Genomic DNA, 17,912 nt, shown 5'->3' on the forward strand with positions numbered 1-17,912 from the left:
TGGAGTCCTTTGAACATGCTGATTAGCATAGATCAGCTGTATGATTAAGACAACAGCATCTTGGAAAAATCGCCAAGTCTAACCTTCCTCGTGAACGGATGTGACTGTCGTAACTGATTTCAGAGCTCTGGGTGAGGATCTCCCTTCGACTTCCTTCTTTCAACAGAAAGGCTTTATTTAATATTTGGGTTAATCTCTACCTTTCCACTCCATTTAAACCTTGTGCTGGCTGCTGTGATCTAGACAGATTCTGAGAAAGGCACTAATGTTTGTCAGCTGAAGCAGTGACTTTCAGTTTATCAGAAACAAGGGTATCTGACCTTAGAGACAAACGTTGAATAGCAGGAAGAGGCAAAGAATAGATGTAAGGTACACCAAGTTCCAGGTGACAAAGAGGAGAAACCCAGGCTCCTGGGAGCCACAGAAAACTATCAGCCTTCTTGCAGTTTCTTGTTTTCTTCACCGTTTCACCCTATTTAATAAAGAGTAACAAAGTCTACGCTAGAGAGATGGTTTGGCATTTAAGGGCACTGACTCCTTTTGTAAAGGATGAAAGTCTAATTCCCAGCACCCCCATCTGGCGGCTCAAGCCTATAACTTCAGCTCCAGGGAAATTGACACCCTTTTCTGGCCTCTGAGGGCACTGGCACACAGGCACACACACTCAGTCAAAGGAACACATACAAATAAAGTCAAGAAATTAGTAAGTACAAAGTAAACCTGTAGTATCAACTTCCTGGACCATGCATGACTGTATGCAGGCCCATATTGGTGTGTAGAGCCACCAACAGCCATGGCATTTATATTCCAGGTCCCACTGAGCCACTCTCCTGGAACTGAGCTTGCCAGGCTTGCCAGTGCGGTGATGTGTGCTATTGCATTTTTTCACTTGTGTATCTTGTGATAGAGCCTTTTGAAGTATAGAACATTGGTATACTGAAGACTTACAAGGGCAACACTTCCTTCAAGTCCTGACTGCAGAAGCTAGATGAGAAGCAAGACAAAGCAACTTTCATCAGTCGGCTATAAAAAGTCAAGTTCCAGACTTGAGACATTTCTATTTGAATCCTAGGCTCTTAACAGGTTGGCAGGTAAACCTCAGTAAAGCTGAAGTAAAACTCGGTGTCACAGAGAAATATCTGCAATGGAACAGTAAGCTTTGGCTGTGGATCCTCAAATGCTGGAAGGATCCTGTGCCCTGAAAAAAAAAAAAACACAACAAAAAACAAAAAGCTGAGAACACCTTAAGAAGAAGCATGCAGAGGCCACACATAGGTGGGCCTGTGTTGGATGCGTGGCTCTGCATGTAACCAGTAGTGTTTCTATCCAGGATGGTCCTCTAGCAACACTGATAATAGTTCTGAGTTTTTCTGTGAGAGTTGCCTCCCCCCTTTTCTCACTTTACCTATATTTATTATCTCATTTGCACCTCTCAGAAAATGCAGACCTCAATGCTTCCTTTGCCTACAGGAAGTAGAAAACCTGGGAAAGTGACTTGTGGAAGGTCAAATTACTTCAAGTGAGTCATATTAGTTCAAGACCTATACTCTTCCAAATTGAGGCGTGGTATGTGGTTAAATGAAATCCACTAGGATCCTCGGGTTTGACTCTCAACTCTTTGGTTAACTGACTTTTTGTTGATTTAAATTTTTATGTATATCGATGTCTTGCCTGAATGTATGTGTGTGTACCATTTTAGTGCCTGCCGAAGTCAGAAGAAGGTGTTGGACCTCCTGGAAGTGGAGTTACAGATGCTTGTGGGCTGCCATGTGGGTGCTGGGAACTGAACCCTGAATCTTCTGGAAGAGCAGCCAGTGCTCTTAACTGCTGAGCCATCTTTCCATCCCCCTAGCTTTTTTCTTTTTATTTGTTTGTCTGTTTGTCTGTCTGTTTATTTTGAGACTGAGTATCATTAGCTACCCTGGAACATGCTATGTAGACCAGGCTGGCCTGGAACTCTCAAAGATTAGTTTATATCACCACCAACTATGCCGCTGGTGGCTTTGAATTCCCCAGACCCAGTTGGGCCTCCCACATGAAGAAGCAGCCATCTTTGGTGTAGGCTGTTTTCTAGGTACTTTGGTCCAGACTTATCACCTGCATTGAGCACTGTCAATGACAAATCAATGAGCATTGTCCTGACAGATCAATCAACCAATCAGTTAATCAAGCAAGAAAGAAAGCTGGAAGTGGAACACACATGGAGATGCAGTATTCTTTTGTGCTGATTCGTAACATATTTTGCTCATTTCTAAAAGTTTTATATATAAATCTTATCTATTGTTTGTGCATAGTGGAGCGTCAGTGGTAGCCAGAGAACTAATAGTTGGGCTTGGTTTTCACCTGCTTGTATGTGTGCCTCAGGGATCAAACTCAGGTCAGCAAGCTTGATGGCAAGTGTCTTTACCAACTGAGCCATCTTGGCAGCCTCTCTGCTTCAATTTCTACCTCTTCTTTATTCATTAATTCATTCCTCAAGTATTTTTCATACAGTACTGCAGATGCTGTGGGGTTCAACACTGAATGGACTCAATGTTTCTATCCTTGTGGACCCCATATACCATAGAAAATCAGTCAAAATATGAGAAAATGTATGTTGTGGTAGGTGGTTGTCTTAATTGGGGTTTCTGTTGCTGTGAAGAGACACTGTGACCATGATAACTCTTATTAAGGAAAATATCTAATTTGTGCTAGCTTACAGTTCAATGGTTTAGCCCATTATTGTCATTGCAAGAAGCATAAAGGCATGCAGGCAGATAGGGTGCTGGAGAGGTAGCTAAAAGTTCTACATCTGTTGGTTTCTTTTTGGAGCTCCTGTCCTCTCCAGGTCTTTCTATCTCCCCATTCTTTTATAAGATTTCCTGCACTCTGCCCAAAGTTTGGCTATGAGTCTCAGCATCTGCTTTGATACCCTGATGAGTAGAGTCTTTCAGAGGCCCTCTCTGGTAGGCTCCTGTCTTGTTCCCTGTTTTTCCCTTTTCCAATGTCTATTCCGTTCACCTTTCTGAATGAGGATTGATCATCTTACCCAGGGTCCTCATTCTTGATTAGCTTCTTTAGGTATAAAGATTTTAGTATGATTATCCCATATTATATGTCCAATATCCACTTATAAGTGAGTATATACTGTGTGTATCTTTCTGGTTCTGGAATACTTCACTGGTATCCAGATCTTTTCTAGATCCTACCATTTGCCTATAAATTTCATGATTTCCTTGTTTTTAATTGCTGAGTAGTATTCCATTGTGTACATCTACCACAATTTGGGCAGATTGCAGGGACTCTTATGAAAGACCTGGAGGGAACAGGAGCTCCACAAGGAGAGCAACAAAACCAAAAAAATCTGGGCCTAGAGGTCTTTTCTGAGACTGATACTCCAATCAAGGACCATGCATGGAGATAAGCTAGAACCCCTGCACAGATGTAGCCCATGGAAGTTCAGTATCCAAGAGGGTTCCCTAGTAATGGGAACAGGGACTATTTCTGACATGAACTCGGTGTCTGGCTCTTTGATCACCTCCCCCTGAGGGGGCGCAGCCTTACCAGACCACAGAGGGAGACAATGCAGCCACTCCTGATGAGACCTTGATAAGCAAGGGTCAGATGCAGGGGGAGGAGGACCTGCCCTATTGATGGACTAGGGGAGGATCATGGGAGGAGAAGAGGGAGGGAGAGTGGGATTGGGAGGGAATGAGGGAGGAGGCTACAGCTGGGATAAAAAGTAAATAAATTTTAATAAATATAGCATGCTGAGAAAAAAGTTCTAAATCTAGATCCACAGGCAGCATGAAGAGAGAGGGAGCCACTAGAGCTCCAATAGAACTTCTGAAACCCCAAAACCTTCCCCCAACGTCATATTTCCTCCCATAATGCCATACCTCTAAGACCAGGAGCTCCTTTTCCCTGTTTTATTAGCAACTCCTATAGCACTCTACATAATCATGGACGACAAAAATCCTTGAAACCTGTAAACATGATAATATCTGTGGACCAATGCTCCTAAATTTTGACATTTGTTCTAAAATTATTGATTTGAGAAAAAAAAAAACCAACTTCTTCCTAATGTAAATTTTCTTTTATTGCAAATAAAGACTTTTCTTTTTCTTTTCTTTTCTTTTCTTTTTTTTTTTTAAGCAATGTACTTCTTCAAACCGGTGGCAATCAAGTATGGATATGGGTAGAAGATGCTTCCATTATATTGGGCTGTAGGCAAGTCTGTGGGACAATGTCTTGATTAATGATTGATGTGAGAGAACTCAGCCCGCTGTGGGTGGCACCATCTTCAGCTATGTGGTTCCGGGATGTATATGAACCAAGCTGAGCGTGAACAGCCCAGTGAACCCGCAAGCAGCATGTCTGTGGTCTCTGCTTCAGTTATTGCCTTGGGTTCCTGCTCTGACCTCCCTCGGTGATAGTTTGTGACCTGGAAGTGTAAGCCAAACAACCCCTTTTCTTTCCAAGTTGCTTTGGGCTACAGCGTTTTACCACAACAACAAAATGAAAGCGGAAAAGACCCAACACCCAGTCTCATTGGCAGAATATCCAGGGCCACAGAAGCAGTCTCCAGTATGACAAGGAAAAGTTTTAGGGATATGTGAAGGGTGACCAATGTGGGGCTCCAGCATCACATGGGCTTAGAGAATAAAAAGCCTCCGCCCTGGAGGCTCCAGGGATTCTGAGGTGACCCTAGCTGAGTTTCCTCCGTGGGGGGATGTGGAGCCGAAAGTGGCAAAGTCTTTTAGCCAGGTGGGACTTTCAGTGGAGGGAGGGGAACACCAACCCACCCACCAAACCTTCAATGCAAAATTTGTCTTGCCTACAATAAGTGTAGGGATAAGATGGAGCAGAGATTGAGGGGACGACAAACGAATGACTGGCCCACGTTGAGACCCAGCCCGTGGGAGAAAGCCAACCCCTATTAAAGATACTATTAAAGATACTCTGCTATGCTTGCAGACAGGAGCCTCATATAACTGTCTTCTGAGAGGCTTCATCCAGCAGCTGATGGAAATAGATAAACAATAGATGAGCTCAGGGAGTTTTGTGGAAGAGTAGGAAAAAGAACTGAGGGACGGGTAAGGGTCAAGGACACCACAAGAAGACCTACAGAGCAAATTAGCTTCAGTCCATGGGGGCTCACAAAGACTTAACCATCAACCCAAAGAGTGTGTATGGGCTGGACCTAGATCCTCTATACATGTGTGGCAGATGTGAAGCTTGGTCATCACGTGGGTCCCCTAACAGTGGGAGAAGGGGCTGTCTCTGACTCTGCTGTCTGTCTGCCTTTGGAAGCCTTTCCTCTAGCAGGGCTGTTTTGTCTGACCTCAGGGGGAGAGGATGCACTTAGTCCTGCTGTGACTTGAGGTACAGGGGTGAGTTGGTACCCCTTGAAGGCCTCCCCTTCTCTGAGAAGGAGAGGGTAGAATAAGGGAGGGGGCTGAGAGGGTGGGACTGGGAGGAATGGAGAGAAGGGGCTGAGAACAGGCTGAAAAGTGATTAAGTAAGTAAGTAAGTAAATAAATAAATAAATAAATAAATAAAGTTTAAAAAAAATGTCCCCACTCCAAGATGTCTTCTATTTCACAAAGAAACGGCTGGCCACTGTCTCAAATTCTTGTTTCATATTTTAACTATTAAAAAAAATGCATATCATATTAAATCATGGAGACTGTGCTTCAAAATACTAATATCACTATTAAAAGTAAAAGTTCCCCCTTTTTATTAAACACTTGGTGAATTAAAATGCAGTCTCTTATTGCCTGCTGACTTTGAGTTCACTACCTTAGATATACCACAAAACGGTCATTTGATTTCATCAACCTAGAAAGTGGTATAAAGGCCTCAGGAGGTAAACCTATGTGTTTTCAAGCCTGACAACCTGTTTTCTACCCTGGAGATATAGTGAAAGAAGGGAAAAAAAAATCCCCCAAGATGTTGCCCTCTGACCTTCACCCTCTTGCCAGGGAACACGCACACTCTCATGTGTACACAAAAATAAAGTGATAAAACGTAATAGGAAAGAAAATGATATGGGCATGACCCCAGCTTCCTGGCTATATTGCTGTGGCTGGAAATCTAGACAGTCTCAAACAAAGGCTGCTCATTTTAATCGCACACTAGCATTCTGCTGGAGTCCTGTGTCTAACCCAGGCACCTTCTCCAGACTGTGCTCCGTGAGAGAGACATCCTGTTCATTTATTCTCACACAGGCTTGATTGACTCATCAGTATGCCAAGAAAGAAACGCAGCTTTTGTTCCCTGAGAAAGTCTCTGTTACACAGATGTCTCTGAGTGAGCTGGCCCAAATACTGGGTTTGAGATGACCCCTGAGCAGAACAGGACAGATTTTCTGAGGACTGTTTAATTTATTTGTTTTGCCGGAATTCTCTGATAGTGAAGCAAGCATGTTTCCTATGCTGGTGGTAATTTTAATTTTATTGACTGTCTGAAATTTCAATACTTTGTTATATTGTGGTGAACATAGGAAAATATTAAAATTTAATGAGGGACAAAAATCTATCCATGTTTTTACTGAGATCATTAATGGAATACTTATTTGTAAGCATCATTTTTTAAAGTTTTACATTTGAATTTATGAACACACTGATTTATTTCTGACAATTTAATACAGAGTAGAGGGAGCCTTCAAGGAGGGTTTGCCTCCGTCAGTTTTGCCTGTGTGCTATGTTTGTGGGGCACAGTCTTCATTAATGATTGATTTGGAAGGCCCCAGCCATTGTGGGTAATACCACCCTTAGGTAGATGGTTCAGGATTATATAATAAAACAAGGAAATCATGAAATTTGCAGGCAAATGGTAGGATCTAGGAAAGATCATCCTGAGTGAGGTATACCAGAACCAGAAAAACACACACAGTATATACTCATTTATAAATGGATATTAGACATATAATATAGGATAAACATACTAAAATCTGTACACCTAAGGAAGCTAGTCAAGAAGGAGGACCCTTGGTAAGATGATCAGTCCTCACTCAGAAAGACAAACAGGATGGACATCAGAAGAGGAAGAAAACAGGGAACAGGACAGGAGCCTATCACAGAGGGCTCTGAAAGACTACTGAGCAGTGTATCAAAGCAGATGCTGAGACTCATAAACAAAGTTTGGGAAGAGTGCAGGGAATCCTATGAAAGAAGGGGGAGATAGTAAGACCTGGAGAGGACAGGAGGTCCACAAGGAGAGCAACAAAAGCAAAAAAATCTGGGCACAGGGATCTTTTCTGAGACTGATACTCCAACAAAGGACCATGCATGGAGATAACCTAGAACCCCTGCTCAGATATAGCCCATGGCAGCTCAGTATCCAAGAGGGCTCCCTAGAAATGGGAAGAAGGACTGTCTCTGACATGAACTCAGTGTATGGCTCTTTGATCACCTCCCCCTGAAGGGGGGGGCAGCCTTGCCAGGCCACAGAGGAGGACAATGCAGCCAGTCCTGATGAGACCTGCTAATCTAGGGTCAGATAGAAGGGGAGGAGGACCTCCCCTATCAGTGGACTTGGAGAGGGGCATGGGAGGAAATGAGAGAGAGAGATGGTGGGATTGGGAGGGAATGAGAGAGGGAGCTACAGCTGGGATAAAAGTGAATAAATTATAATTAATATAAAAAATAAAAATTTAATAAAAAAAAGGAAGAAAGCAGAGTTAGCTGTGGAAGCAAGCTAATACACAAACTTTTCCCATGGTCACTTCAGTTCCAGTATCCTACCTTGAGTCCATGCCCTGGCTTCCCTCAGAGATAGGCTATAAGGCATAAGCAAGACAACTCCTTTCTTCCCAAGTTGGCTTTAGTTGTGGTGTTTTATCACCACAACAGAAAGCAAACTAGTACAATAGACTAAGACAGAATAAGTTTTTTGAGCTCTCGGGATTAAGATAATTGAGGAAATCTGAGGAGTTTCCATATGCTCGATATGATGAAGTGCTCTGCATGGCATGACCTCAGGAAGAAGAAAATTGTGGGGAAGAAGATGACGAAAATGTCGACTTAATTCAGTCATTGCTGTGTCACCCGATGTGCCAGTTATGAGTGTCCACCCAAGTTGGGAGGAACTCAGTTTTCCCAATAGAAAATAGAGGTGTAGACTCATTCATTTCAGAGATTCTCAGAGAAATACTATCATGTGAATTACATAAGGTGTATCACCAAAATTTTCTTTTAAATAACTGATTAAAGTTTTATTCTCTCCTTATAATTATAGTGGTCTGTTTATATGGCATGAGGATTAAGGAAATAACATGAAATAAAAAGGGAAACCAAAATTGGTGGTGAGTCCTTCAATCTGGGCTTAAGCATTGTTAATATACTGACTCATTTCCTTCCAGGCTTCATCTACATATGTGTGTTCTTACAACAACGAGACATAAATGTATGCATATCTCATATAACTTAGGTTTTCCTCTAAAGCATTAATTCCTTTGAGAACATACTTACAGAAGATGCATAGTGATTCAACCCATTAAAATGATTATTTAATTAGTCTTCAGTACTTGTTAAATTGAAACTGTTAGAGATATTTTATTATTATGTTATTGAACAGAAATACTTAGGTTGTTATTAATTTGTGTGAAGATGTTTCTACAGATGTCATCTCCACAGAAAGATTTTGGAAATGACTTTACTAAATTTTGGCATTCTTATTATGCTATCCTTGTAAAGCAAATAATGAAATATTTCCCTTTTCTCTGTCATCTGAATGAGTTGGTACTGGTGCACAATCCAATTGACTTTTGCATTCTTCTTATTGATATGAACCCAAGGCTATAAAATACATCTTCAGTCCTGCTTTAGTTGAGATTAATTATGTCATTATCATTTGGTTTCAAATATTTTCTTTTAGAAGACTTCTCTGACTGAAAGGCGACTTAGAACAAATAGTTTTATTAATAGTTTTATTTCAGGCACCTGGGGTAACTTAGTGTTTTATTTTGTAGGTTTCTAACTTAATCCCATGTACATTTTTCATGTCAGGAGTTATGCAAATGTTTACCTTCTCACATAAAAAATTATTAAACATTGCTTACTTTTCTGCTACCAGGACAGAATGCCTTAAGAAAAGCAACACATGGGAGAAAGGGCTTATTTTAGCTTACAGTTTCACAGGGGATGGAGTCCATCACTGTAGGGAAGGCATGGCAGCAAAAGCATAAGGCTGGGTTGGCAGTCAGGAAGAAAGAGAAAACACAGGAAGTAGAGGGAGAGAACAGGAAGTGGGGCAAGGCTATAAAACCTCAAAGCCCGCCCCGAGTGCTGTACTTTCCCTTTCAAGGCTCTACCTCCTAAATTTTCCATAACCTCCCCAAACAGCACCACCAACTGGAGACCAAGTGTTCAACACATGAACCTCTGGGGGATATTTTTCATTCCAAACACAGCAGGGGGCATTTTGTGTGTGCGTGGAAATCGTTTATGTTCTTAAGCTGTTGGATGATTCTATGAATATCAATGAGCTTAGTTTACTGGTAGAGCTGTTTACATCTTCTTTTGTCTTTGCTGACATATTTTCTAGTAACATGGAGCAGGCATTAAAACATCTTACTGTAAGCACAAGCACAAAGCTTTTTTTTCTCTTTTATTTTGTTATAGCCTACTTTTTGGACTTGGAGATTTCATCAGTGGGTGCATTCACATCAACAGTTATAATTTTTTTTTTTTTTTTTTTTTTTTTACTGATTGTAAAATTGAGATCTGTAAAACTGAGATGTGTATTCTTTTTTCCTAATCACGTCTCTTTATCTACCTCCAGTGATATCAATACAGACACTCCTAATTGCATATGTTCACTGTTCTCTTTTTAGTCTGGGTCTGTAGATTACAGATATCTATATTTTAAAAAATAATTTATTCGTTTTATGTTCTGATTGTAATCCCCTCCCTCATCACCCCTCTCAGTCCCACCTTCCCTTTCTTTTCCTCCCTATTCCCCCTCCCCTAGAACACAGAAAGAGGAAGCCCTCTTCCCTTACCATCTGATCCTAGCCTATCAAGTCTTATCAGGACTGTCTAGATCCTCTTTCTCTGTGGTCTGGCACCAGAGGGAGGTATTCAAAGAGCAAGCAACAGAGTTTATGCCAGAGATAACCTCTGTTCTCTTTACTAGGAAACCCACATGGATACTGAGCTATCTATGGGCTACATCTAAGCAGGGGATCTAGGTCTTCTCCATGCATGGTCTTTGGTTGATGTATCAGTCTCTGCAGGGCCCCCTGGACTCAGATGTTTTGGCTTTGTTGGTTTCCTTGTGGCGTTCCTGTCCACTCCTATCCCCCAGCTGTTCCATAAGACTCCCTGCAATCTGCTCAAAGTCTGGCTGTGAGTCTCAGCTTCTGCTTTGACCCCCTACTGGGTGGATCTTTTTCAGAAGACACCTACTATAGGCTCCTATCCTATTCTCTCTCTTCAACCACTTCCAGTGTCTATTCTATTTGCACATCTAAATGAGAATTAAGCATCCTCCCTATGACCCTCCTGGTTATTTAGCTTCTTTAGATCTGTGGATTTTAGTATGGTTATCCTGTATTATATGGCAAATATCTGCTTAAAAGTGAGTATTTTCCATGGATGTCTCAACCCTGCATCTGACAAAGGGCTAATATCCAAAATGCATAAAGAACTCGAGAAATTAAACACCAACAAACCAAACAATCCAATTAAAATGGGGTACAGAGCTAAACAGAGAATTCTCAACTGAGGAATATTGAATGGTGGAGAAACACTTTAAAATGTTTAATGTCCTTAGTCATCAGGGAAATGCAAATCAAAATGATCTTCAGAATCCATCTTACACCCATTAGAACAGCTAAGATCAAAGACTCAAGTGACAGCACAGGCTGGTGATAATGTGGAGAAAGAAGAACCCTACTCCATTGCTGGGAGAGGGGACTGCAAACTTGTATAATCACTTTGGAAATCACCCTGTCACTTTCTCAGAAAACTGGGAATAGCACTACCCCAAGACCCGCTCTACACTCCTGGCATATACCCAGAAGATGCTCCACCATACAATAAGAACATTTTGCTCAACTATGTTCCATAGCAGCATTATTTGTAATAGCCAGAATCTGAAAACAACATAGATATCCCTCAACAGAAGAATGGATGAGGAAATTGTGGTACATTTACATGATTGAATACTACATAGCTATTAAAAACAAGAAAATCACGAAATTTGTAGGCAAATGGATGGAACTAGAAAAGATCATCCTGAGTGAGATATCTATCCTTTTAAGGGAAGAGGTTTTTGTTTTGTTTTGTTTTGTTTTGTTTTTAATGATAGAAACAAAAATATACCTAAAAGCGAAGCTTCTGAAAAACCATTTGTTCTTCCCTGTCTTGTATCTTTCCTCAAATTTGACCTTGGCCTCCCACCTGGCCTTGCGTTTCAGAGCGGGGTCTCTAAAGACATCCTTTTTGACAACAGTTTTGTCCAAGGGGATGTCCACAGAGTACCTTGTGGGCATGGGGTGATTATAGTTATAAACTTTCACAAAGGACTTGATCTTTGATCTCTTGGCAATTTTCTTCTTGCCCATGGCAGCTGTCACTTTTCGGGGATAGCAGTTGATTCCAGCCACCAGGGCATGGCTGTAAGGGCGGTCTGAGGTGCCATCATCAATATTCTTCACGATGACGGCTTTGCATCTGGAGTAGCGTCCGGCCAGGACCAGCACCACTTTCCTGGGTTTCATGAACTTACCCATTTCGACAGCAGGCAGCCAGCACCCAGCAGGAAGAGTTTTATTTTATTTCTATTTATTCAGTCTGATAATTTCTACTTTGAATTTAAATGTTTACCACCCACTGACATTTAAAGTAATTATCAGCTTCTTTAATTTAGTTAATCATCTTAGGGTTGATATTCTGTTTGTTCCATGTTCTCTATATTCTTATTCTTCTTTTCATTTCTTGTGCAAACTAGCTGTTTTTTGTTCCTTGTTTTTTTGTGGAGGAGTTTGGAGTATCACGTGTTTCCTTCCATGGTTTTGTCAATTAGAGTCTCCCTTCTCTCCTTTTTTGGTGATTGGTCTGATCTAGCAATAATGAACATATCTTTAGCCTACCATTATTTAACCTGAACTAATATCATTGTTACTCTGTGGAAGTAAGAAAGTCATCATTTGCACACCTATGATCTTTGTGTTCTAATTATATATTTTAACTTCCATATAGGGTAACCCCCCCAACCTTCATTATTGTTAGTTTGAGTGTGGTTAAAATGAATATAGTAAGAAAGCATTTTTATTTGCACACGAATTTGCTCCTTCCAGTGCCCTGTATACATTCCTTCTAATCCTAGTTTCCACAATTGGCCTGTTTTCTCCTTCTTCCTCTGAGCTCCTAGTCTACAAAACTTTTTCTCCAGCATTACCAGGAGTTTATCTGTCCCACAGGCAAATGGCCTCTGCTTTATTGTTGAAAAAGTTTTTGTCCTTTCTTTACATAGCTTAGTAACTTTATCAAGGTCTAGCTTTTGTACCTTATCTATTACTCTTAAGAATACCCTTTAGTGAACACTAATCACTGTGTGGAGTCATACAGCTATCTTCAAAAAACTTACTCCAGCACCTCCCCCAACTTTTCCCTCTTGCTTTTTGGCAGAAACTTACTTAGACACATAGTTCAAGGCAACTATTGCTCTACCGTTAGGGTCATTTCCTATGCATGGAATTAGACATTCATTTTGTCTATTAAGGTTTTGCTTTCATATCTGAAAGTCCTTTCTTTTACTGTAAGTAGAAATGCAGGTTGATAATTTAACCATTTTGCACTTTTTAATTTTAAATATGTTGTTCTATCATGTTCTGGCTGCCATTGTTTCTGATAGCAGTCATTGTTCTGGTAATTGTTCGATTTTTTTAATGCCTTTTTCTCTTCCTGCTTCTGCTAGCCTCACTTTGATTTAGAGTTTTAAGAGTTCATGATATATCTGGAAATTGTTTTCTGGGACCTTAGTGGCTTCAATTAGTTTGAAGGACAACATGGCCATCATGTCTTCAGTTATTTCAGAACTGTTCTTTTTCACTTTTATAACCTCAATTATGCATGTTATCTTTCTTCATATTGTCTACACATCTTTTTTTCCTGCCTTATAACTGGCCTAGATAAAGTATTGCTTTGAAATGAATGAGGATATGGGACTAGCTTTTAATATGTTTCTTCTTAAGATGATCCTGGAGTGATCAAATAGAAAATAGTGTGACATCTTTACCTTTCATTCTAGGTAGAATGTCCTTAAAACACAGTACAATTATAAGCTTGACAAGATCCTGTGATATAATTATAAAAAACTTTAATTATTAAAAACAAACCGGAGACTTTGAGCCCCTTTTTTGCTTTCCTAAATTTCTCGGGTTCCTTTTCCTTCTTTTTTTTTAAGGATTTTTAAAACTTTATTTTTAATTTATGTATTTACTTTACATCCCAATCATAGTCTCCTCCATCCTCTCCCCGGGTCCCTCCCACCCTCTTCACCTATCCTCCCTCCTTTTGTCCTCTTAGTCCCTGTTTTGATATACGCTTCATCTTGTTCTACATCATGGATGTTCTGCAGTTAGAGTTAAAACGAAAAGCCCACATTCAAAGATGAAATTCTCTTCTCCTGCCCTTCTTATGATTCATCAAGGCTGGCTGATCAGCAAGCCCTCAAGGTACCCCATCTCCACCTTTTCAGCCCCTTAGTTCATATTTTTGAGGCATGGAAGGAGTACTATATATATATAAAGAATGTATATATATACATATATGTATATATATATACATACATACATAAAGAATATATATTAATATGTATATATTTATATGAATATAAATATATAGTTAAAGAATATATATATATAAATATAAAGAAAAAGGAATTTAAAAAGAAAAGCAATCTCTAGGAACAAGAAATGAAATAAAATTAATAAACCAAACTTGGCATCTGCTTGTTTTGAGAAAGGCTTGATTCCAACTGACAACGAAACATGATAATCTGTATATCTGTTATGGGATACACCCTAAAGATAAAAAGAAGTACAAAAAAAATTAAATACTTCCTGGTCACACTTATCCTATCATTCTGAGGCTGCTGACTAGGCACACCAGCATGAACTACTGCTGCTGACTAACTATGTTGTCTGTTAGGCCGTGATACTTGATGGAGAAGGAAGGGAGCATAGATATAGACAGATTTCAGCACGAGCGTCCTATATTGAAGTTGGGATTTTAAGTCTAAGCTCATATGTCATCACACAACTTCAAAATATATTTAGGTATTTCCTAGCTCTGCCCAGTGGAAAAGCTCATAAAGAATGTCCAGCACAGTACAATGAACATCTTAAAGCATACTGATTGTGATCTTAAAATATTTTGAAGTACTTAGTAAATGGAACCAGGACTCCTTGGGGGAAATGTCTGACTCCCTTATCTGGGACAGGAAATGAACAAGATGAGACTGGAACATCGTGTCATAGCAGAAGGCGAGTTACTCCCTCAAAGACTGCTGGCATCTGTCAGAAGGACTCTGGAGCCAACCTCATTAGACAGAGTTGGGCTGTATGCACACCAGTAAGATCAAACTGCAGTGGAGTAGAAGCCACTGAAAGTGTCTAATCCACTAGTTTATATATCGTTAAAGCACTATCCATGATCTTTGGAGTATAGTAGGAGAGCAGACCACGGAATACATGAAAAGAAATCCAGCTAGTACATGAGCAGGTCTAAGCACTGAAATTGAAGGCCACTGACATTACAAAGAGATCCAGCCAGCAGTGAGCCCCTGCTGATTGCAGCAAGGTTTATGAAGAGACTTCCCCAAATGAGTTTCTTACAGCTCAGGGTCTAACACACAGAACCTGCAGGGAATGGAGAAACTCACCACCATGTGGCAGTGTGTATAGCTCATCAATAGAATCCCGATGGAGGGAATTCTAAATTACAAACCACGCCTTTACCAGCAACACAACACACTGCAAAGAAAAAAAAAGAGGGGAAAAAAGAGGGATGGAAGAAAACCGTAGGCAGTGTGGCTAAAAGAGGCATGAGAGACACAATAACTTAGATCCGGTTTAAATAAGCAAAGAGTTACAACGCAAGAAAAGGAGAGGAAACAGCAGCAGGAGGAGAAGGTGGGTGAGGAGGAAGGGGAGGAAGAGAGGAAGGAGAGGAGAGTAAAGGAAAGGGAAAGATGGAAAGGAAGAGAGCAAAGAGGGGAAGAGGGGAGAGGTTAGAGAATTGTACAATTGGAGAACTGTTACTAAGGACTACTGTTGGGGACACCAAGGACATTTTTTCCTTTTCTTTTGGAAGGTATAATGATAGACACTGTGCTTGCAAAAGACGCCCCTGTAGAGATGTAGGCTATGGAAATATTTATGGCTGAAATGATATATCAGGCATCTGTTTTGAGACAATTGGACTGCCGAAGTGGGTAGATCCAGAAGCTAGGCTCTTAGATCAAAGTTTACTTAAACCTAACCTTCAGGGCAGATGAAAGTACAAATAAGTGTCTGAGTCAGTGCTGGAGGCCACCAAGAGTCCACCTTGCCAAACAAGTCCTCAAGTGATGCTCCAGGGATACCACCCAGAGCAGTGGATGCAAGACCAAACCATAGTTAATTATTCTTGCACCTGGGCAGTGAGAACATGGAGCCTTGCTGTTGTGTTCTTTCTACTTCCAAACAGACTTGAAACTCTCCCTATTAACAAGAAACTTTAGGAGTCCAAGAGGACACAGAAAGGAAGCTCACCTTTTTATAAACCGCAGTGTTAATGGAAAGTTCTGTGCTCATGAACAAAACAGATGTGACAGCCGCTTCCAAGGCCACCTCTGGATTGAAGGTGCACATTCTTCTTGCCCAGTGGCAGTGAGCTTGTCACCTCAGCTGTCTCTCCATTCATGAAACCACCTGGACAGAGGCTACAGAGAAGAGTGCTTTCCAAGACGCCTATGTCATGCTGTGTCCTGCTTCTCCCTATGGATATTGGAAGAACGGTGGTTTGGACGAATTCCAGAAGGTTCTGGCAGCTTCGGCTGGAAAGAACACTCCTGAGCAGAGCTGTGTCCTGGCTCAGCTGCCAGGGGTTGGAAGAAGTCCAGGTTTGCATGCGAACATGCTCATTCTTCTGAAAAGCTGTCCCTGGGATCCCTAGTTCAGGGGGCACCTCAACTCTGCCACGTTATTCTGTTCACTTCTCAGCACTCATACAGGTGTTTAACTACCCATATTTTTACATATTTGTTAGGGTATCTCTCAAAGGTCAGGCATTTATTGAGACCCTGGAAATCATACACAACAGAAAGTAGAAACCCTACAAATCAGAATTTTTTATAGAGAACTTTTACACATTTACCTGCATGCTGCTATTGCTATGATTTTTTTAATTTTATTTTAAAATTTAGCATGTGTGTTAATGTATGAACACATAGATGCCAGAGGTGTGTGTGTGTGTGTGTGTGTGTGTGTGTGTGTGTGTTATGTGTGAACACCTGGATGCCAGAGGTTGATATGGATGTCTTCTTTTATCATTTACCACCTTACTTTTGGGGACAGCCTCCCATTGAACCTGGAGATGGCCATTTGCATTAGTGTGGCCTCTGGGATCCACCTGCCATGGCCTTCCAGCATCTGGGTTACAGATGCACACTATGGCACTTGGATTTTATGTGGGGGCTGGGGCTCTGACTTCAGGTCTTCAAACTTGTGCTGTCAACTCTTTACCCACTGAGCCATCTCCTTATCCTCGCAGCTATGCAATAATAAAGGTAAACTCTATGCCATGAGATCTGAAAAAAAAATACACCTTTATTCAGCCTCTTATGTGGATGCCAATGGTATTCAAAGCCAATCTTCTTTTTGGATCTACCTTTCATTTTAGTTGTATTTATATATCTGCAGACCTCTTTGACTTTCTTAGTAATTTTGCCTAGCACTGCATCATAGTCACTATTCTATTGCTGTGAAGAGGCATTATGGCCAAAGCAACTCTTAGAAAAAAAAAAAAAAAAAAAAAAAAAAAAGCATTTACTTGGGGACTTGCTCTCAGTTTTAGAGTTTCAGTCCATTATTATCATTGCAGGAAATACACATGGCATTGGAGCAGTAGATGAGAGCTACGTTCTGATGTGTAGGCTAAGAGAGAGGGGAGAGAGAAAGAGAGACCAGCTCGGGTTTTTGAAACCTCACCTCCAGTGACACAGTTCCTCTAGCAAGGCCCCACTTCCTCCAGCAAAGCTGATTCTTCCAGTCCTTTCAAACAGTTCCACTCCCTGCTCACTAATAGTGTGGGGGCTATACTTATTCAAACACCTGCACATTCCACAGTTGACCAGGTAAACTAAGGAGCCCTTAAGGTTCTGCAGCGTCAGGCTCTACACCCCGACTTACTTCAAATTTAACTTTCCGTGAGACTTAGGAAAAATGTCTTTCCCTTTCCTTTTTCCGTGGATATTTCTAGTCAGCTGTATCTTAGCTGGGGAGATAAGCCACCTCACCTCCCAGTCTGCCAACGTCCTGTCAGTACGTCAAGGTTAGCGGGGAGGCCTGATCTTAGTTCTTGGTGCCCATTTCCATCGTGGCCTACATCTGACTAACATTCAGCGTCATTCTGCTCCCTCCAGTGCTCTCACAGTGCTTCTTGGACCACTTTGCCATCATCACCACTGCTTTGCATAAACATCTCTCTGTCGTATTTCAAGCCCCTAGATGATGAGGGAAATTGTTCTCACTGTTTTTGTTTTTTAATCTTTAAGAACACCTGGCACAGAATATTTCACACAGTCATCCTCAGAAAGTGTTTTTGGAGTTCTATGAATATATGATTCCATATTTCCCACAGTGCCTGGACAACATGTAATCACATTCGAGCACACACACACACACACACACACACACACACACACACACACACACACAC

General features: G+C 41.0%; 2 protein-coding genes across 3 annotated transcripts in view; one reads left to right on the plus strand and one right to left on the minus strand.

The window, feature by feature from the left end:
* Rcan2 (regulator of calcineurin 2) overlaps positions 1 to 17,912 on the plus strand; it is a 204,764-nt gene that overhangs the window by 105,232 nt on the left and 81,620 nt on the right. The gene's annotated exons all lie outside the window — the stretch shown is intronic.
* Positions 1,967 to 11,719, minus strand: LOC129682262 (60S ribosomal protein L27-like). The gene is made up of 2 exons (XM_055614529.1): positions 11,310 to 11,719; positions 1,967 to 2,138 (listed from the first exon to the last, which is right to left on the minus strand). The coding sequence occupies exons 1-2, from the start codon at positions 11,717 to 11,719 to the stop codon at positions 1,967 to 1,969; spliced, it is 582 nt and encodes a 193-aa protein (XP_055470504.1).

Source organism: Psammomys obesus, unplaced genomic scaffold (assembly GCF_907164565.1).
Source record: "Psammomys obesus unplaced genomic scaffold, mPsaObe1.curated_primary_1811, whole genome shotgun sequence".
Taxonomy (NCBI): Eukaryota; Metazoa; Chordata; class Mammalia; order Rodentia; family Muridae; genus Psammomys; species Psammomys obesus.

Excerpts from the sequence above, each read along its gene's own strand:
- LOC129682262 (XM_055614529.1), bottom strand. The coding sequence starts at position 11,719 with ATGGGTAAGTTCATGAAACCCAGGAAAGTGGTGCTGGTCCTGGCCGGA. Across the intron at positions 2,139-11,309 it reads TTCAGAAGCTTCGCTTTTAG|GACAATGCTCATTGATTTGT; the intron begins GTATATTTTTGT and ends TTGATCTGTCAG.